Genomic DNA, 21,967 nt, shown 5'->3' with positions numbered 1-21,967 from the left:
AAGACTCTCAGCTTCTTGTGTCCAGGGGACAGGAGCCTGGTTTTTGAAGCACACCAGGCTGTGGCTCCCAGTTCTGGAGTCTTGTGGGCTATCGAGAAAGGACTGCATGGTGGCACTGGTCCCTGCTTGGTGGGCTTGTCTCGTCAAGTACCCATCAGGCATTGCCTCAGAAACGACCGGAAGCCCTGTTCCCCCATTCTTCTGAGCCTGTGTATATTGTTACCACTGTGGAGGACATTGTAAATCAACTGAATGTCTAATCCATGTCTCTCCAAAAAAAGAATGGCTGAAGCGAACAAAGAGAGCTTATTTATCTCTCTTTTATCACGACAGGTATCTAATTCTCCCTCAAATATCAATACATCCACAGATGCCAATGGAGACAGAAAGAGAAACTGCCATCAAAGCCCGGCAGCAGCTGCCTCCTTTCCCTTAGAGGAAGCCTAGACCAGGACTTACACCCAGGTCCCCAGGTGTGGCCCCACAGGTTGCCACAGTGGGTCATGAGGTTCTTGTGCTGAAGTCTCTAAAGAAAAATGTCCCCTGGGGTAAAGAGTTCATTTTGCCAGGCTCCTCTTTGCATCTTCCTTCCGTCAGTCAGCCTAGCTCCTGCCAGAGCCCCCTTCTGTCCCCGCTTTGGACTGTCACTCAATTCCCTTCCACCTGCTTTGCCCCTCCCAGTGTTGATCTGAAAGCCACTCCCCCAGTCCCTGTCCAAAGGGTGGGCGGGACAGTATACAGTGACTTTATTTTTCCTTCTTGAAAGCTGACTTCACCTAGGCAAGGAGATCAGCAGGACCCACTGAGGCAGGCACACTGATACCACTGTGCAGAAAACCCTTGCACATTGCCTTGAGTTCTCTAGTCACCCTCTCATGGGCACAGGCGACCAGGAGGCCAGGTGTAGCTTTATTTCCTGTCCATGAGCTCATCCAGGGCACACATCTGTTCTCACCCATGCAAGGGCATGGAGAGGTGATGGGTTGGAAATGCATCGTTACCTTTCTAGAGATACCTTATGGGCTAGTAGGTACTAGTGGGTCAGATTCTCCCCATAGACCAGGACCATGAGCTGGGAATGATGAAGTTACTACAGCAATGATAACACATGCTTTGCTCCCCCCCCCCCCCGGTATCTTCCCTATGAGACCATATTCTTCAGATGAAGAGGGGAGAGATGGAGGTGTTGAGCGCTGGGTCCTGGACCTGTCTTCCCAAACCCAGTGTTTTTTTTTTTTTTTTCCATACTATACATGAGCTCCCAGAGGGGCAGAGCCTAGGAGGTGATGGGCATGAGTCCCAGAGCCCTGTCCCCTGCAGGCATCTTTGGATCTGACAGCAACACATGCCCTTCCAGCTGGTCTGGTCCCCGTGCCGCTGTTTGGGAGCAGAAGTGACGGTAAATATTGAATTGTGCTTCCACCATAACTTTCTGCCAGAATCTCAATATGCTTTATAAATGCAAATGAGTGGTCGCTTCCTCTCCAGAGGGAGGTAAACCTCCCCAGATCACTTTTATTCAGCCCCCCCAGAGTGGAAAGCTGTAATCAGGAGTGCCCCATGCCAGAAGAGCAACTAACCTTAATCACATGGAGTGGATGGCTCACGTGTCTGTGGTCCTCTGTCTCCATGCTGGTCGGGATGCAAAGAGATGGATTTCTCTTGCCACAGCTTCTGTCCAATAGACTGCATGGAAAATACTATTCATGAGCAGATTCAATTACATTCTAAAGCAGGTGCCTGTGACTGTTATGGAGACTGAGGTTGTATTTATGGAATTAACAGAACAAAGGAGTCCCCGGAAGGTTTGAAAATGAAATCCTATTCTGAGTTTTGATTCTGGACTCCATTTCCTCTGCCACTGTCATCTCCAGCCAACTCAGGGCCCCTCCAGTGAGGTTCTGTGGTTGGTGCTGAGTTGCATTCTGGGAGCTTTTGTGGCTTCATGGCCCAATCAGAAAGTGCCCCCATTGCTTCCTTAATCCCAGAGCTGCAGGAAACTTCCAAATCTGCCTGGTGGGGCTTGAGCTGGGATTTGAGGCTTTTTTGTGCCAGGATGGGAAGCTGTGTGACCTTTCAGAAAGCGGCATCCCTCTCTGTGCCTTGGTTTCCTGTTCTGTCATATGAGTGCTTTTGTTCCTGCTTCAGACCCACCTGGCAGAGATATTTTAATGATCACTGAGATGAGCTTCTACAGGGGCTCCTGGAGTACCTTCTGAGAAGTGTATTATGTAAATGTGGTATGTCATTATGATCATTATTAGTGCTGTGAAGTGGAGACGAGGAGAGAAGGGAAGCTTGCTCTTCGCCAGGACCCCAGCTGTCGGCAGGTGGAGGAGAAAACAGACTCACGATGCCTGCTCTAGTGTTTTTCATGGGATAGCTCTGGGCTCCACCCTAACCCAAGCCCAAAGAGGGCAAGAAAGTGCAGCTTTTCCTTCTCCTAGGCAGCTTCCAAATGTGCGCTCTCACTCCACTGGGGCAGAGATGCTCGCTGTGCTTCCGGCAGTGGTACACACTCTCGCGTGGCAGGGGAGGCTTTCTGTGGTCCTCTTGGTCCTGGCCCTACAGATATCCATGTGCCATGCATTCCACACAGGCTCCTGGTGACTGCCGGGCCCTTGTTTGAGGTCCAGGCAGATGCTTCTTTATGGTCCCTCATTAATTAGACTTGCTCAGGCCCTCAGGCTCCTTGAAGCTCCTCTAGTGGCCCTTAGCTGGTGAGGCCACTGGCTGTGTTTTCACCTGCTGGGACGGTGGATGTCCAGGGCCCTGTGTCTGGAACTGACTTCCATCTTGGGCTCTGGGGTAGACAACCTTCAGGAGTAGTACTGACCAATGAATACATCAAGGACTTCTTTGTTGAGTGTGTGTGCCTGTGTGTGTATGTGTGTGTGTGTGTGGTTGTGTGGTGTATGTGGTTTGTCTGTGGTGTGTGTGTGTGTGTGTGTGTGTGTGTGTGTGTGGTGTATGTGGTTTGTCTGTGTGTGGTGTGTGTGTATGTGTGTGTGAGATGTTTGTGTGGTGTATGTGGTATGTCTGTGTATGTGTGTGTTGTGTATGTGTGTTGTATGTGGTTTGTCTGTGGTATGTGTGTGTGTGTGTGTGTGTGTGTGATGTGGAGTGTGTGTGTGTGATGTGTGTGTGTGTGATATATGATATGTGTGTATGTGTGTGTGTATGAGATGTGTGTGGTGTATGTGGTGTGTGTGTGTGTGTGTGTGTGTGTGTGTGTGTGTGTAGTTGAACATGCACCCATGTGTGAAGGCCAGAGGTCCATGTTGGGTGTCTTTGATTGCTATTCACTTTATTGAGACAGGATCTCCTACTGAACCAGGAGTTTACCATTTTGGCTAGACAGGCTGGCCAACCAATCACCAGGATCCTCCAGTTGATGCCTCCCCAGTGCTGAGATTATAGACGTGTGTCCTCCTTTTATATGGCTGCTAAGGATCTGAACTCAGTTCACCATGCTTGTATAGCAAGTCCTTTACCCACTGAAGCATTCTGGTGATGATACCAGTCATCATTGTCTCTCTTGAGTTCATTCCCATACTTTACCTCCAGTTTCTCTTTAAACCTTTGGTTTCTGCCTTGAGGCTTGTTTCCTTCAAATCCAAAGATTTTAACTCTGCTTTCCACTTTCATATCTTTTTCCTGAAGCAATGAGTATGGAATGGCTGTTCACCTGGTGTAGGGGAGGTAGTGGGAAGCCAGAGGGAAAAAGGCTCATCTATACCTACCCACCTCTGTGTTTTCTGCATTTCTGCAGCTGGATGGGCTGTACGACTCTGTGGATATGTCCATACCCTTGAGAGTCTGAATGAGTAAGACACGTCCACCAGAGTGTGTGGGTTGTCAAAGACGTCACTCTGGTGGGGTGCTGGACCACACAGCTGTCATCTCAGCTACTCAGGAGGCTGAGGCATGAGGACCACTTGGGCTCAGGAGTTCTGGGTCAGCCTGAGCAAGAAAGCAAGGCCTCATGTCATAGGGAAAAATTGCATGTCTGGAACAATTTGATGACCATCTAAAAAACCATATTGACTTATAACTTCTATGATATATCCAAAATTTTTAACTCAAAATGAATCATAAAGTACTAGGTGAAAAAAAAAAAAAACTTTTTACCTTTGGGCTGAGCAAAGAATTCTCAGATAGGATAGTAGACTATGAAAGAAAAGCTTGATTGTGGTTGTAAGTTTTCCTGGTCCTGCCCAGCTCCCACAGCCCCATGGTCCCACAGCCACTCAGATCCAATGAACACACAGAAGCTTATATTAATTATGAACTGTATCACCTAATGGCTCAGGCTTCTTGCTAGATAGCTCTTACACCTTAAATTAACCCATCTATAAATCTATACTTTGCCACATGGCTCATGACTTACTGGTATCTTTACATCTTGCTTCTCTTGGTGGTGGCTGGCAGCGTCTCCTCTACTGTCTTTCTCCTTTCTCTCTCTCTAGTTAGAATGTCATGCCTAACCTTATTTTGCTTCACCATTGACCAAACAGCTTTATTTATCAACCAATCAGAGCAACACATATTCACAGCATACAGAATGCATCAACCATCACTTGATGAATTTGGCTTTGTCAAAAGTAAAAACTTGGGCTTTTGAAAAGACACTGCCAAGAAAATGAAAGGCAAGCACCCGAATGAGAGTAAATATTTACAAAGTGTGTATCTGAAAAAAGACCAGGGTCCAGAAGATACAAAGACCTCTGAGGAGACCCCAGGAAGGCTGGATAGAGGCAGGAGGTGCTTGCCTCCCCAACCAGGAACCAACATAGTGAAGTGAATGCTGAGGGAGTAATGGAAGCCCTGTGAGACAGGGAGACCTAGGATAGCTGCCCAGAGAGGGGCAAAGAAAAGCAAGAACCAAGACCCTGAGCCCCTGGTTGGGGAGATGACCATTTTTTGGGGAAATGGTCAATAGAACAGTCCTGGAAGAGCCCCACTTCCAGGGACAACTGCAGTCTAGCTATACGAGAATTCCATAGTCATGATCGGCCAGGGCTAAGTTGAGATTGCTGCCTGGAATTTGCACCATGGCATTTTCCAGAGAAGGAGCCTACATGGTCTCCTTCCTCCTCTTCCTTTGACTACTAGAATGATGCAAGTAGTGTCCTTTTGAGGATAGAGCTACTGTAGAGATTCATATGCCTCTCCCCAATGGGAACATACACTTCTGCCTGTGCTCATCCTGGGTGCCCAGCGAACATTCTCCCAAACTTGCACAATGCATGAAAGCTTCATGAACTCAACTAGACCTAGCAGTACAACTCTGACTCCAGAATACAAACCCGTGTAGTGCCCTGTACAACAGAGACAGGTGGTTCAGCACAGTACATGGTACAAGCCCCAAGACCCAAAGAAACAACGTGCTTGCCTTCTGGGACCTGGGCCTCTCCAGTCCATGCCTCCCTGCCATTCAATGCTGCTGCCAGCATATACCACTGCTTCCTGTTATGGTCCCCCATCCTCTAGTACCTTCAGAGTACACCACTGAGAGGCCCAAGGACATGCCTCTTACTAGATCTCTGCTACCAGCAATTCTCACCCCAGTGAGGTTTAGGGACACATCCCTCATACTCTTCATGTTCCCAGTGCTACCACTGCCATTATAGGGGACCATCAGTGACAGAGGTGCTCATCCTAAGACATTAGCTAGCCTAGCATTGCTATCCTCATCACAAGAGTCTATGTAATAGGTATCCTACCACCACTGCTCTATGCACCAGTCACTACATCCACTTGGCTGCTAGAATGTCCCTGCTCCCACACAATCTGAAATCAGATGGGCCCCACTGTCACATGCACCATCTTAAAAGCTATTGATTCTAGCCAAAGAATCTTTATAGTGACTGTACTGTGGCACTAACCTGGAACTAAATCTAACTCAGTCTACCAGATAACTACACTAAGAAACATCTTCAGCTGAAAGATGTTCATATGAAGGCTGCCCTTCAATTGGAGGAGACACATAATCTTTGGGATGTGCAAACATTGATGTGGAGACACAGTAAATATGAAGGAGCACAGAGATACAATGCCTCCAAAGGAGTACACTACTCTCTAGCAAAAGACCCTGAAGAAAAGGAAAATGATGAGATGCCTGGCATGCAATTCAAAATAATGATTGCAGGGATACTCAGTGAGAATCAAGAGAATACAAACAGATGAATCAGTGAGATTTTAAGAAAACGACTCACAGCATGAATGAGGAATATAGTGAAGGGATGGAGACCGTGGGAAAGAATCAAGCAAAGGCTGGACTGAAGAACTCAGGAATTCAAACATAAAATAGAGTTAAGAGCCTCACTGACAGACTCCATCAGAAAGAAGAAAGGATTACTGAACTGGAAGCTGAATCTTTTGAAACATCCCAGGTCATAAAAAGCAGGGGACAGTGTGTTTTGAGGGTTAGGACTTTTGGAGCACCATTGAACAAATTATTTTCAAATTATCAGTGTTCAAGGAAGTGAAGGGATGGGAAAGACAGAGAAAAAGTATTCAATAATAGTAGCAAATGTCCCTAACTTTGGAGAGAGATACAGACATCCAGGCCCAGGCAGCCCCCCAAAAAAAATCTCAAAAAGACTTGACCTACAAAGGTCTTCTCTGTGATGCTTAGATGCAAACTATGAAAATTACAAGACAGAGAATTCTAAACACAGTGAGAACTGCCAGATCATTTTTATTAAGAGACTCCCTGCTCTGGGCAGACTAACAGCAGAGTTTTCTTTGCAGAAACTGTATAGGCTAAGAGGGAATGATAATGGTACATTCAAAGTTTAGAAAGAAACAAATCTGCCAACTAAGAATATTATACCCAGCAATGTCTACCTTTGGAAGTGAAGGAAAGAAAAAAAGTTGTCTCCAGACAAGAGAAACTGATAGAATTCACAGCCTCACCAGACTGCTCCTTCCAACAATATTATAGAAATCATAGAATTATATAAAACAGAAAGAAAACTGCTCAGAGATTGGAAGCATACAATACCTTTGTCAGAATGTCCGTTCTACTCAAAGTAATTCACAAACTCAATCCATCAAAATACCAATGTTATTCCCTTCAGAGCTAGAAAAGACAATCACAAAATTCATATGGAGATAGACAAGATTCAGGATACCTAAAGCAGTGTTATGCAAAAAGAATGAAGTAGAAGACATCATAATGCATGACTTCAAAACATGTGACAAAGCTACAGTAATCAAAACAACATAGTATAAGACAGCTAGTCATTGACCAAGGCTTCATGAGCATATATTGGAGAAAGGACAGTCTCTTCAATAAATGGATCTGTCAAAGTTAGATATACACATGCAGGAGAATGAAACTAGATTCCCACTTCTCAGAGTGGCGAGAGAACAAGGGAGATTCCTGATGTCAAACTTTGGCCTACACACACACACGTGCATACATGTGCACCCAAGCACATGTGAAGACTCATACACACATGTGTTCAGCATAAACATATACAGGAAAATTTTTTTCGAGGGAGGAGAGAAAGGTGAACTTATTCTTTCTCACTAGTGAGAATGTAATTGAGTAAGGTCACTATGAAAAATAGAAGGGGATGGTTCTCAAAAAAACTAAACTATGACTACCGTATTGTTCAGAAACCCCATGTCTGAATATATATCCAAAAAGGAATGGAATCATTGTGTCAAAGAGAAACCTCATGCTTGTCTTTATTACAGCATTATTCACAATAGCCAAAATGTGGGATTAGTCAACATAGCCACTGATAGATGAATGGAGTTAAAAAATGTGATGTGATATATACATAGGATAGAATACTATTGAGCCACGAAGAAGGCACAGTATGCAATGTTGATGAAAATTTGGAAAGATTACTCCTACTTTCATGTAATAATTCCAATCTGGAAAAGAGTAAATATATGAACAAATTGAAGTGCATTCATAAAATGAGATTCCATTTAGCAATAAAAAGCAATGAAGCTGAGTGTGGTGATACACACTTGTTTTCCGAGCACTCAAGAGCTGGAGTGTGGAGAATTGTGAGTTCAAGGCCAACTTGGACAACACCATAAGACCCTAGCTCAGAAAAGTTTTCCCCCACCCAAATACCAACAAAAATAATAACAAAGGAAAAGTTATAGTATTCTCAAAATATGAGTACATCTTGAAACTATTATCCTGAAAGCAGCCAGATAAAAGCAGTACATAGTATATAATTCAATCTCTAGAAAATTAAAAACAATGCTTTTACTTTATAATGACTATGGTTCAGCCATTGCCTAGGGACAGGGATAGACTGGGTTACGAGCAAGAGGTTAAGAAGACCAAGAGGGGATAAAGAAATATTTACCTGTGCTTGTGCTGAGGCTAAAACAGTACATTCCTGTTTTGGACTTGCTGTTTGTCAAATTTTCTAAGCCCTTGTCAGATTATTGGGGAAGAGGGTGGACATATGTCTGGCCCAGGGGCAAAGAGACTTGTGGGAAGAGATTTAGGGGAGCAGTTGGTGTCTGGGAATTGCCATCTAAGGGCATCAATAGGGAGGAGGCAGGGGAATTTGTGGGGAGAGAAGAGAGTCTGGAGAAGCAGTTAGGTATAGAGGAGGACACACAGAGGACCCAATAAGACTAGAGGAAGGCATACAGTTTGGATACTGGGTCAGCATGGCCCTGAGAAAGCCCCTGGATAGTGGTGTGATGTGGATAGATGCTGGATGTGGGGGATAAAGATGTGAGTGTAAGGATGGGTCCTGGCACACAGGTAACTGAGGAGTTCTGGAGAGAAGAACATGAGGTCTGCAGTGGGTCTCAGCAAGCTCTGTCCCCTCACTGTGTCTTGGTTGTTGCAAAGGAGGCTGAGTATGAAGATACCCAAGGCTACCACCACAGCACCAGCACTGGCACCAGCTACTGTCACACATAGCTTCATGCACTCTTCTCTTTCTGATTTGCAGAAACATTGATGGACACAAGGACGGCCACTGCAGAGCTGGGATGGACAGCCAATCCTGCCTCTGGGGTGAGTATCAGACCAGCATCCTTCAGTCCTACAGGGAGGTCCTGAGTCCATAGGGTGTCTGGGAAGTGCAGGGCTTTCCTAAAGGCATACATGTGGGAATGCAGTGCACAGAGGGAATGTTGGGTGTACTACCTATCCAGAGAGTAGCACTACGGGGTCTCAGAGCTGCTCCTTTATGTGTGGTGTAGAGCATCTCATGACCCAGTCTTTCAAGACAGCTAGCTCCTGGATGATGTAGACCATAGATGTATCAGACTGGAGACATTAACACTAATGCCTTTGCAACACATCAGAGATCAGCAGTTCCCACAGGGCTGCAGAGAGGCCTACAGCATGAGGAAGGGCCTGGTGGTCAGAAGTGCTGAGGCTATCATGTACCTGGAGTTCGCCCTAGAGACACATTTTTAACTCATTTGGTTAGTGTATATGTACCTGGCCAGATACTATAGATATGATGAACAGCTTTGTGATGCTCATGGTCTCCTGTGAAAGCCAACCATGTTCATGGGTAAGTTAGGGTACATCTCTTCATTGTCACACTGGAGAGATCAATGGATACATATGGCACAGAGTTAGAAATGAGGAACCAGAGGGGGGCAAGAAGTCTTCCCAAAGAAGGTTCATGTGAGCTGGATTGGGTAGGGGGTGAAGTTTGACAAGCAGGGCATGGAGTGTTGGGGAAGACGTTCCAGGTAGGAGGGACAGCTGGTCAAATGGTGGGTCATGAAAAGTCATGAGGCACAAGTCTGTGTGTAGAACATGGAGGTGTGGGGAAAGCGTCAGGATGAGTTGGGGCAGATTAGAGCACAGCTCAGTCAGAAGGTCCTTGAGTTTTTAATCTTCCAGGAGATGGAGAGATCTGGGCCACAGAATAAAAGGGTCACCCTGCTGATAGGACTGTGAAGAACTGCTGGAAGAAAGGCATGGAAGAGGCTCCTTCAGCTGCCTTGGGTGCATCAGGAGAATCAGATTTAAAAGCTCTAGTCACAGAGCCCTTTGAGAAGAGTGAAGAAGGGGGAGTCAGCAATGATGGACCACAGTGAGATAAAGGGGATAGAGAAGATGCTCACATGTCCCGCACAGTGATTGGCTGGCTCTGGGGCTTGATGACAAAGGGAGAGTGCAGGGGGATGGGTAGGCTTTTCTTCCCATTCAAGGAGTGAAGTCAGGTAGAGCAGGGTGGCCCTAGGTTTCCTCACCTGCCCTTGACTTTCTTTGTTTCTGTGTTTGGTAACATGTATGTTCCATAATGGATCTTCAGCACAATAGGGCCTCACCTTATCCTAAGACCTCCTTGGTGGTAGGTCAGTGGTGCTCTCAATGTGTACGCCCCAGGACTCTTACTCCCCCCACCACCCCAACCCCTGCATTTTCAGGTTGCATTAGCAAGTGTAAGTACCATGCCTTGGGTCAGGATGACGTTAGCAGCCCCCAAAACAGTGAGTTAGGACCTAGCAAAGGACCCAACTGGACAGGTTCAAATACTGCTGGAAATACTGTAGGCAACCAGGGGAAACCAGCCCACTCTACCTGGGACTTCACAGCAAACTGGTGAGATGACCAGTCTAAGATGCCTGAATGTTCTAAGCTTGTTCCCTTCACAATCTCATTATTGTTGGCTAGCTTGCATGTCTTTATAAGGAACGTATATGATTTGTAGCTATCCTCCTTGATTTGCTTTTCTTTCTCTTTCTTCTTGTACATAACTTCTGTCTTCTTAAACATTCCATCTTTCCCAAGGAAGCTGTTCCTTGAGGGAGACATTCAAAGTCAAGTGATGCCCTTTAGAGATGACAGCTGCCTGGCTCCTCACAGTCTGCCCTTCACACTGGTTCCTGATGTGGCACAACATTTCTTATAGGGATCCTACAGCCAGATAAGTAGTCAACTGATGCTCCCAGAACCTGCTGAGTCTGTCTGGTTTAGAGCAACCAGTGGGATACTCAGGCTGGTCCTTGGCCTGGGTTGAGGGGGCTATCTTAAAGACTAGGCTTCCGTTCTGTGCTCCTTCTCTCCTCTGTTTGTTATTGTCCTGAGTAGAGGAGAGGCTGCCAATGCTGGTAACTCATCAGTGGTTTCCATATCCAACTTTGCACCTTACCTTGGTTCTCAGCGACCATCTGTCTGAGCATAGCACATGTAGAACTTACTCCCTTTCCCTTCCCCCCCCCCACATAGGCTTACAATCACCTTAGTGCACAGCAAAAGTGTGAGATCAGAAACAATCCTTGACTCTTTTATCATAGTCCCTCCTCTGTTCACTTGTCCCACCCTCAGGGACACCATCTCTGTGTACCAGCTCTGTTGTTCCTTCCCTGCTCCATCATGGGTCTTCTAGGTGTCAGGGACATTTTGGCAGTGATACCCAACACCATGGCAACATTTACATCTCTAAGTTACTGTTTTATTCCCTTCTACCTTATCACCCTGCTTTCTAGCTGTACCATGACCTCCAGGGCACAGAACCTGGTGTATTTTCCCACCATCAGGAACTACATCTGCCCCACAAATGGACCTAATGTATATTTGTTGGAAGTTTCTGATTGTACAAGTGTTAATGACACCATCCTTGGAGATGAAGGACACAAAAGGAAGAGCACACTGCGTGGGAAGAGGCAGGTTTAGCTGTGCCTCTGGGGCACCCACAGGCAGGTACATTTGATGTTGTGGTAGTAGGCTTCTTTGAAGGGCTCTGCTCAGTGAGGTGGGAGCCCATGATGTGGCTCCAGTGTCCCTGGCAGAACAGTTGAGTCCTCTGGCTGTGTAGCTACACTGAAAGGTCAGATGCAGAAAGATGAGACTAGGAGTGACCTGGGAAGTGGGAGGAAGCCAAGAGGATCCTTTCATTGACACGGAGGGGAGGGTGTGTCAGGAGGCAAGAGAGGCAAAGGCTGCTGGGTATGAAACATACCTCCTGTGTGCAGCCCCAAGGACCCTGTTGCTGACCTACATGGATGGTTTCAGAGGGAACCAGGGTAGGAGGCAGGAAGCAGCGATTAAACAGTCTAAGTCAGAAGGAACTAAAGTGAGCGAGAGTGTGGCAATGAAGGGGGTGAAGACAGTGTGGGACATGGAGACCAGAGAGACCGGGACACATTTGCCTTTGGGGAAAGCAATTCCTATCCTGCTAAAATCCAAAGATAGAGTTCAAGGTATCTGGAAAGGTCTGTGTTCTCTAAGTTAGTGAAGGAAGCCATGAAATAAGTTGTGTCTCAACTTCATACCTTCTGCCTGGGATTGGGACTGAGGTTTTAGACAGTGAAGCTGGAGAGTATTGAGGTGTGAAAATTTAGATCGTGGAGAGCATTTACACCAACTGCTACTGACCATTGGAGAGAGGCCAGGCAAGCTCAGAAGGAATGTGGCTGAGGCTAGGGCCAAGCTGTGAGTGAAGGCTGTCCATGCATATGTGTTGGTCTAGTCTACAGGGTCTCTGTCACCTGCCTGAATCTGCCTGGAGGAGATATGGCAGTGGATGTACCCAGAGTCACATTGTGCAGATGTAATGGTGAGATTGACGGTTAGAGGGGATTGACGGTTAGAGGGGATTGACGGGTAGAGGAGAGGCCATTGGCATCTTATGAACTGACTGTTGTGACCAGACGGAGTCCTGGTGAGGCTGTAAACCAGGTGCATAGGCACATCTGAAGCTAGAGGGGACCCAGAAGCTGTGGCCTTATGTCAGGGTAGGATTTAAGGCACAGCCTTCAGAGGGGATAAGAGGTCCCAGTTTAGGGCTGGAGCAGAAAATAAACTTCAGACCCAGAGGAGCTTAGGTCACCTGAGAAGCTAAAAAGACATGGTAGGTTGTTCATGTCTGCTTAGGACCCAGTGGAAAAGATAGTGGACACAGGCCTTGAATTATCTCTGTACAGTCAGTAAGCCATCAGTTAATCAAACTGAAGAAGGCAACTGGGTGGTACCATTATGTGAGCCTGGAGGGAGCTTTGAGTTCGGTTTGCTCTGTCTTAAAAGGGAACCACTTGTTCATCCCAAGAAGGGAGGCAGCTGGCACTGTGGTGGATGCTGTCCACAGCACATGGGCGGCTTGTTGGGCTCCACAGGGCGAGTCTGAGAGACTCTTTGGTTTATGTGGCTATCTGTGTACCTCTGCTGTTCTACTTGAGAACAGCCTTGGGCTTGGCTCAGCACCCGTACCTAGCCCACAAGCCGTTTTCAGCTCTGTTGTTAGAAAGCTGACTGTAATAATTACATGTCAAAATCAGAACATATTTATGCCAAAATTCAAACTCCTGCTTGGTAATTAAACACTCGCCTTCAACGTAAGCCTCTTGGTTTAATCAAAATCACATGCTTCCTGGTAAACAGAGACAAAGGGTAAAAATCACATAAATAGACAAAGCCAGGGAGGTGCTGAGTTCCCATGTGAGGACATCCCAGTGTAGTTCTCCAGGAAGCCCCTTCCTAGGCTGGGTCCATGCTTGTCCTGTCAGCCCTGCACAGTGTAGGACTTCCAGGCAGTGGTGAGTTCAGAGAGTCTGGGGTAATCACTACACTGTAAATGGTGGCCTTCATGGATGCACATTCCTCTCCAGTCCTGTTTGTAGGTGCTGCCTGGCCCTTTCCGTTCTTGCCTTCCTCCACGACCCTGTGCCCTGCATATATCAGCTCTACTCCATCCCCTCCGGGACCCCCCTGGGTCCTCCTCCCACTGTGGCTCAGAGGTCACAACACTGGCCTCTCACAGCCTGCCATAAAGGAAAATAATGTGTTCACATTTTCAAGGCCCAGAGGATGAGTCTGCTCTAGTTCCATGTCCCTGGTGCCAGCCTAGCAGGGCACAGGCACCAGGAATGTCTGTCAGCTGAGTAAGTGATACCTCTTTGCATCTGTAACCCAGGGCTCTACACTAAGAGATGCCCAGGGCACGTTCATTGTAGCCCAACAAAGAGTTAGTTCTAGGCCTTGCAGTATCCAGCCGTCATTAAAGAGCTAGTTAGCAATGCAAATAGCACTACCTCTGAGATGAGTCTGATGGAGGAGAATGGACACCCAGAAGGTGTCTTTCATTTCGAGCTCTGACTGTAATGGGTTAGAGGCAAGTCTGGGTCCCTCTGAGAGCCAGGCATATTCAGTTTCCTTGTTGGAAATCCAAACCCAAACTCCCTTTACTCTCAAAGACCTTGGGCACAGCTCACCTACTGTTGCACCTGAGCCATGGATGACCGCTTTTGTGTCAGTTCCTGTGTCTATGATGTGAGTCTCTAAGAGTGAATATCTATGAAGTTCTCATCTTCAAAGACTGCTTTGTGGCTTCCAGACTCCATGTGCATCTATACTGCCTCTCAGAATCACCTTCACAGCCAGTGGCATGTGGAGTTGACTATTTTAATACTAGCCATTCTTCACCAAGGCTTAATAGAGAGAAATTGCAAAGGGGATCCATAATCAAGCCTGGCAAGCCCACAGTTTGAGTGAACAGGGCTCCTGTGTGCTCTCTGTATGTAATCAGCATGTGTGTATGTATGTGTGTGTGTATATATACATACATATACATATACATATATACACACTTGTATGTATATTTTATGTGTGTGTTTGTATATATGTGTATATATATGTAGCTATTTGTGACTATTGGGGGTATATAATTTATATGTATATATGTGTATGTGTGTATACATACGTTTATATTTGTATGTATTTGTGTCTGGGTATACATCTATGTGTGTATATCTGTGTATATGTGCATATTTATGTGGGTATGTATGTACATTTATATGCCTTTACATTTCTATACATGTATCAGTGTATGTGTATGTATCTGGATTCTCATGCATATTTATGTGTGTATGTAGATGCCTGTGTATATAAGCGCTTGTGTATATATATGTCTATGTATGGACAGATGAAGTCAAATGTGTTTTGCCCAGGCCTCTCTAGGCAGTTCTGTGGTGTGCTGGGAGGATTATTGAACTGATAAGTGCTAAACATCTGGAGCCAGATGCTGAGGAGGGAAAGAATTCTATCTGAAAGTCTATATCTGACCATTAACTCTCTGCACAAGCTGCAGGCAGGTGTAGGGATTTTCTGGGTGTCCAGGTGTGGACTGTCTGGGCCCCTCGGCAGCCCTGGCTACGTCTCCATCCTCAGGTCCTCCAGGTACTCTTACCAGCTGGCTCTCCTGGGAGTGAGGAAAGTGTACCCAGGAGAGAAAGCCACTCCAGGAACTGCCTGTCTCTCTCTTCAGAGGCCAAACAAAATCAGTTCAGATTGTTGTGGCCTGTTGAGTGACAAGCCTGTGGAGCAGCAGCCTGGGCCCCAGGCCGGGACATCAGATCGCTGCTCACATTCCCACTTGGCTGATCCCCGTCTGCAGGAGACCAGGGCCTGCTCTTCAGACTCCCTCCCTTCCTTTGCTCTGTGGAGGGACAGCATCCCACTGGACAGGGAGTGGGTAATGAAGTTTTCTTTGGCACCGCCTTAGGAAGCACTAGCCTATGATCAGCCCTCTGGAGGGCTGAGTTTTTTTCTCCTCTTCCTTTGATGACTCAATCCTGCTAATTAGGACAGAAGCGCCTGAGCTGAGTTAGGGGTAGATCCAAGTGAGATTTGACTGCGGGTGAGAGAAAGGGTTTTGTGAATGGAACTTCCCCTATTTGACTTTGGAGTCCTGCCAGGAGCAGGAGGGCCGAGGGTGGGGCCGGCTGTGCTTTCTCAGACTGTGTGCTGGTCTGAGAGCATGTAGCCTGGTGGCTGGGTACTGGTAGCTACCCTCAACGTGCACTTTGCCTTAGTCAGGACTTTTGGTGGCCAGTGACAGAAAAGTACAAACCAGTCTTTGAGGAAGCAGCCCGGCTCATGGCTTGGATGGTCCAGGTGGCATGAGGTTATAAGTTGGGCCAGTCTAGATCTTTGGGGTGAGCTGACTTCCCTTGACACCCTACTCTACACCTGTCCCCTTTTTTCTTTCTTTTCTATCTCCTCCCCACTCTTTCTCTTGCTGCGTCTCCCACAGTGTTGGGTATTGGTCTGGTGCTACAGCTCCTCTTTCTCCAATGTGTCTGCAGCAGCTCCTGCCCTTTCACATTGTCTTCCATCTTTCTGCTAGGAAAGAGGAAACACCTGTTGCTGGATCCCCAGCAAAAGCCCTGGCCTTTGTTCTCCTTGGGCCTCGGTGGGTGGCTGGGTTTGGATTCTGTACCCTCCCTCAGACAGAGTGCTTGTTGCTCACATACAGCCTGTGTCTGCTTGGTGTTGAACTAGGCCCCCTTGGAAGCCCAGGGACTGCAGGGAAGGAGGAAGAGCTCTGCAGGGGGAAGCAGGGTATAAGTTCCAGAAAGTATTAGATGGTAAATAAAAATGAAAAAACAAACAGCAAGCCTAACACTGGAGAAGAGGCTGCATGGACCAACTCCTGGGATTTCCCAGGCTCCATGTTGCTGCCAAGGAAACTAAAATGAGGAGACACTGATACACTTCCTTAGATCACATGGCTAAAAGGTGTCCCCGCTGCCCTTTAACCTCTGCCCTTTAACCTCTGGTAGGCTGATCCTCTCTGGCACAACTAATGAGATGCCTGCTTAGGACAGACCGCAGATGTGAATTGTGGAAGGCTGGAGCCGAGTTGCCCATGAGGTCCAGGAATTCAGGTGCAGTGTGTAAAAGGTTTTATTTTTTCTCACAGTATGAGCCATGAATGGAATCCTTCCTTTAGCGCTTACCCAGGAATTAGTATGGCTTTCTCAGCCAAGAGGAGCCAGCCCTCCTGCTGGTGGCCTCTGACCCTCTGATCTCTCCCTCCTCCTCCCCCCTCCCCTTCCCTCTTCAGGTAAACCACTGAGCTAAGGCAGAGCTCCCCACCCTAGGTCTCCCACCCACTCTTTATCTTTTTCTCTCTCTACCAAAAGGCCTGTAATTAGGAAACATTAGCAGGCTCAAAACAGCTTTCATACCTGAAACATCCTCCCTAATTGCACTCAGCCGAGCTCTTCCCTGGCTATTAATGTCACTTTTATGAAGCAATGAGGAGCAAAACACCCAAGGCACTTAAAACATTTTTTATATAATATGCGTCTTTTAGGAATGGAAGTTTAAAATCACCTGCCTGACAGAGACAGTGATAGACAGAGGCATGGGGGGCTCAGGACTAGAGGCGGGAGGTAGGGCCTCCTGCAGGAGATGGAGGGTGGGCCAGGAGATTCCGAATCTAAGGAAGAGGCCAAGAGGCCTGGTGAGGCAGGCAGGTTGGTGGGCACTAGATGGAGCCTCAGGGGAGGAGAGTTGGGTTGACTCTCCTCTCCTCTCTCTCTCTGTGTATGTGTGTGTGGATGTCTTGTGGGGGTGTGTGGGGGTAAGGGGGTTGAGAGAGCCTTATATCTAGTTTACTGGATTAAGGGGGACATTGGGAGTTGTGCCTTCCAGAATCTTGACGTCACACTAATTTCCTTTCTGTCCCTTAGAAATGACTCACAAACTCATTTATCAGCCTATTAGGTCTGTTCCCAAACTCCAGAGGTCACCTAAAAAACCCACCTCTCCCTTTTTGAAGAAGACATGGTCCCAGAAAGAAGCAGTCTCCTGAGTGGCTCACCCATGACAGTCAGGTTCCAACTCAGGTTGGAATACACAGGCAGGCGGGTCTGTGTGTCCCTTTCCCAGGCCACATCTGGCTCATTTGCACCCTAATAGATGTAACCCATGTTGACTAGGACAGATGGGGGTCTTGTCTTCTCTCAACCTCTCCATAGGAAAGTTGTCCCAGCCCTGAAATTCTTCTGCAAATGGCATGTTAGCCTGGGGCCAGATTGACAGCTCTTCCTGCATTAAGGGGCTTTTGGGACAGCGACAGAAAGCAGGGTTCCTGAAGCTTGGCACCCAAATGGAGCAGACTGGATCAGCTCTTCCAGCCTGATCTCACAGCCTGAGTGAAGGGCAGAACGTTCGAAGAAGGTGAGACTGAGTTAGGAAGTTGTCAAAGAGGCCAGGAGAATAGCTCAGCTAGCAAAGTCCCGAGGCACAAACAGGAGGGTGTGAGTTCAGCTCTGGAGCATCCACACAAAAAGTTAGACTTGCCATGCACCTGTAAGCCTAGTGCTGAGAAGGATACCCACAAGGGATGCCACAAGGGATACCACAGGGATTCCGACATGGCTTGCTGGCCCACCCAATCAGTGAGCTCCAGATTTTGAGAGGGCTCCTCTCTTGATAGATAGGGTGGAGAACAGTTGAGGAAGGCACTCAGTGTCAACCTCTGGCCGCTACACACATGCACATACATATGCATGTGTACACACACACAAGCATGCATATGTAATACCCCCCACCCCTGCCTCACACATGGCTTGAGAGATGCTCAGGAGGAAACAGGTGAAGAAGGGAATGTCAAGGTCATCGGAAGGAAGTGAAGACTCTGTGCCCGGCCCTAGGAAGGATGAGTCTCTGCAGAAACAGGGCAGCTCCCCGTGAAGCTTGGTTTTCCTATTCACCCACTGTGTTTATAAAGGAGCAAGCCCAGGATTTGGAAGCTGATGTTCTGGGATCGTTTTCTGCTAAGGTCTTTAACTTCTCTGGGCCCATATTCTACATTTGTGACATGAGAGATATAAGAGTTTATTTACGGAGTGACGGAAGGATTTAATTTTGTTTACCTTTTTCGTAAACCACAAAGCTGAGGGTGATACTGTGCGCTTGGCAGCACTGACTCTCTTTAGAGGGCCTCAGCTTGGGTGGGAACGAGAAACGCTTCAGCCTTTCTACTAGGCCATTTCTCTTGAATGAAGGCCAGAGGACACAGCCTGCTATTGGTAGCAGGGTTTCTATTCACTTCTACCACTACTGGTCACCTTCAGTTAAACACTGGCCTGGTATACCAGGTTCCAGGACGACATGTATCACTTCACTGACTCTCACCAGGACCCAGAGGGTAGGTGACATTTCGTCCATTTTTCAGTGGTGTCCTTAAATATCAGAGTCATTACTCAAAGTCACAGCACTGAGACTGACCCCAGGCCTATCTGACCCCAGAGCTCACTCTTGTTCCACTGTCTGTGTTCCACTGTATGAAGAGGGGACCAGAGATGCTTGAGGAACCAGAGGGCAGGTAGGCATTGAGCAGAGGCCAATGTTTCCTAACACTCTACAAAGGGAGACAGGAGATTGGCTGCAACCATAAGTGCACCTAGAGAGTGGTACTTGTCCTTTTTTTTTTTTTTTTCAAACTTGAAAGGGGCAGCTGGAGCAGGTGATTTGTGATATGAAGGTTTAGGGGCAGAAGATAGTAAGTCTAGGGGGAACATGAAGTGGGAAGCCTCACTCATCATGGATGTGAGCCTGACCAGAAATCCAAGAAGATACAGGTGTTGTCTGGAGATGGTGGGATCTAGGCAGTGATCCAGGGTCTTTCATGGGTCTGTTCCCATCCCCTAAGCCTTGGTAATCATTCAGAAGTGAGGACACTCAGAAAAGGAAGGCTGTGAGGGGACCTCAGTGAGCCACTTTGTTCTATCTGGTGGTTTTGGTGTTGGTTCTGTTCAATTAGTTCCTCCTGCTTTAGAGCTCTCTCTCTCTCTCTCTCTCTCTCTCTCTCTCTCTCTCTCTCTTTCTCCTTCCCTCCCTCCCTCCCTCCCTCTCTCTCTCCCTCCCTCCCCCTTCCTCCCTCCTTCCTTCCCCACTCTCTCTATGCCCCAGTTTGGCACATCTTCATCTCCATGCACTTGGCCCTGAATCATCATGATGGACAAGGAAGCCTCAACCATGTCCTGGTGTCACAAAGGACAGAGCAGTCGATGTGAGGTTAGAGGAAGGTTTCAGACTTGGCTTGCTGACTGAGAGCTCTGCTTTGATTCCTACGTGACCAATGATAATGGATTGTGTTTGCATTTAGGTATAGACAATTAATTCATTGTGCAACAGCGAGCCAGGGGTGACACACTGGGCAATCTTAAAGTTTCTAGGAATTGTTTGTGTCACATCTGCATGGAGCTGCAGGTGGAGGAAAGACCAGGCTGATCTTAGACATTTAGAGTGGCCTAAGTGCAAGCCATGGATGATGCTGGTGTGCCACTATGCACTGCATGGTGCTCGACTGAGAATATCTGAAGTAATGGGCTCAACCTGGGATCTGAATTTTCAAAGAGACCCTGGAAAAGGTAGAATGTCTTCAGTGGTGTTTGATGAGTGATCTTGTCATTCAAGGAATGCTTGTGGATCAAGGCACCTTAGTCTAGAAGTGATCCAAAGCCAAGTCCAGGAAGCAAAGGAATGAGGTCATTTTTCTCAGTAGGCATCAGAGTCCTCCACAGGCATGCTGGCACCAAGTTCCAGCAGCCACAGGAAAAACATACTCCCTCAAAGCAGGTTATAGGAGGTGGCCACATTCCCATCCAGTTCGGGGGGAGGGGGCAGCAGACTGGAGGGGAGACATCCTTCTTCCCAGGCCAGACTTAGTTCACTTGGACTCTGAGAATGGGAATGAAGCCAAGAGCCCCTCCTTCCTTCCACGGCTGGCTCTCTTGTCGCCAGGATGGTTCCAGCTAGCTATAGCCAGCATGGCCCATATGCCGTGAGCTCACAGGATGAGAAGCCCGTTTTCTCAGCCTATGACCCAGTATGATGGACCAGCTTCAGGTTGGCTTCTGCTAGGCATTCTGAGCAGCAATCCCCCAAGCTGAAGGAAAATGCCACTAGTCTCTCTAGGGCTAACTCTGTGCCCTCCATCAGTGGCACCAGGGGCTGAGCCAAGCTCTATTAGGCAGCTGGGGCCTGGGGCCTGCAGCTCCCGCCCCTGCCTTGTCGAACAAGGCCGTGTTGGGCAGCAGTGCGAACCGCATTCAATAGACAGCTTAAGATAATCACATGTGTGAGGTACTGGGATAATAGTAGCTGAATACCCTGCCACCGTTGCCATAGTGACCAACCAAGCACTGGCTCCCTCCCTTTTTTTTTTTTTTTTTCTTTCTTTCTTTCTTGTTTTCTGGACCTTCTTGTTATGGGGCTAGCTGGTGGGGTGGGGGATGAGTTTGGGAAATGGGAAAGGGGAGGAAAGGGGGAGGGTAGATCCTAGAGGGCCAGGCCATTATATTCTCTTTAAATCCCCCCAGTTGGAGGTATTTTGAATCTCAACAGAGACAGAGAGAAACAGTGTCTTAATCCCCAGCTCCCTGTGAATTATTTAAAAGGATCCTGTCAGAAGGATGAATTTGTCACTGTGGCAGTGTCAACAGCAGCAGCAGCTGTCATAATGGCCAGGGACCCCACTCCAGGCAGGGCCTGGTACACCACGCTGCTGCCTGGTGGAGCTTCCCGTGGCCTGGGGGTGTGTGGACCAGATGCTCCTCCTGAGGCCCAGACCTGCCGCGTCAATGCTGTTGCTGATGTGCTGGCAGATCCTGGGGTATGAAATGTGTCAGGCTACATAAAGGAGCCTGTCAGCTGGACCTCGAGCCTTCTGGGAATGTGGTGGCTCCCATAGCATGGGGTCCCTGAACCGCGAAAAGAGCTCCCTCTAATCCAGAGTAGGGAAAAGGAGTCAGTCCTCACTTGCCCTCTGTGAGGGAGGGCCCTGACCAGCACTCCCAACTGTACATGCACCTAGGTCCACACACATGCACACATGTGCCCACACACATATGAGGGCGATGAAAGGGGAAGCCTGAGGAGAGACAGCCAGGTAGTCAGGAGAGAGCTGCAGACCATACATTGTCGAGAGAGCACCAAGCCCACCACGCCGGTCTCACCAGAGTCCCCAAAGACTGTGACTTGGGTTTTTAAGCACGCCAGCTATAAATCCTGTATAATCCTCAGTCATCTTGCAGACTAGGTACTTTTAGCTTATCTGTGCTGCAAGGGAGGAAACTGGTTTGGAGAGGTTTAAAGAGTTGCCTCTGGTCAACCAGCAGTGTCTGGCTGAGCTCAGAGCTGGTGAACTTCCCGCTGTGCTAACCACCTAGTGATCTGGTTCTGGAATGGGCAGGACCACAGGCAGGTCTCAGTTGG

The 21,967-nt window shown here is 47.7% G+C and overlaps 1 protein-coding gene across 1 annotated transcript in view; it reads left to right on the top strand.

Moving 5' to 3' along the window:
• Ephb1 (EPH receptor B1) overlaps window positions 1-21,967 on the top strand; it is a 448,050-nt gene that overhangs the window by 125,570 nt on the left and 300,513 nt on the right. Inside the window, exon 2 of the mRNA XM_028869941.2 lies at window positions 8,946-9,010. Within this exon, the coding sequence (XP_028725774.1) occupies window positions 8,946-9,010 (65 nt within the window). The remainder of the gene's footprint in view (window positions 1-8,945; window positions 9,011-21,967) is intronic.

The sequence above is a fragment of the Peromyscus leucopus genome, chromosome 7 (genome assembly GCF_004664715.2).
Source record: "Peromyscus leucopus breed LL Stock chromosome 7, UCI_PerLeu_2.1, whole genome shotgun sequence".
Lineage (NCBI taxonomy): Eukaryota > Metazoa > Chordata > Mammalia > Rodentia > Cricetidae > Peromyscus > Peromyscus leucopus.
Note: the sequence above shows the minus strand (reverse complement) of the source record. Positions and strands in the feature narration are given on the sequence as shown.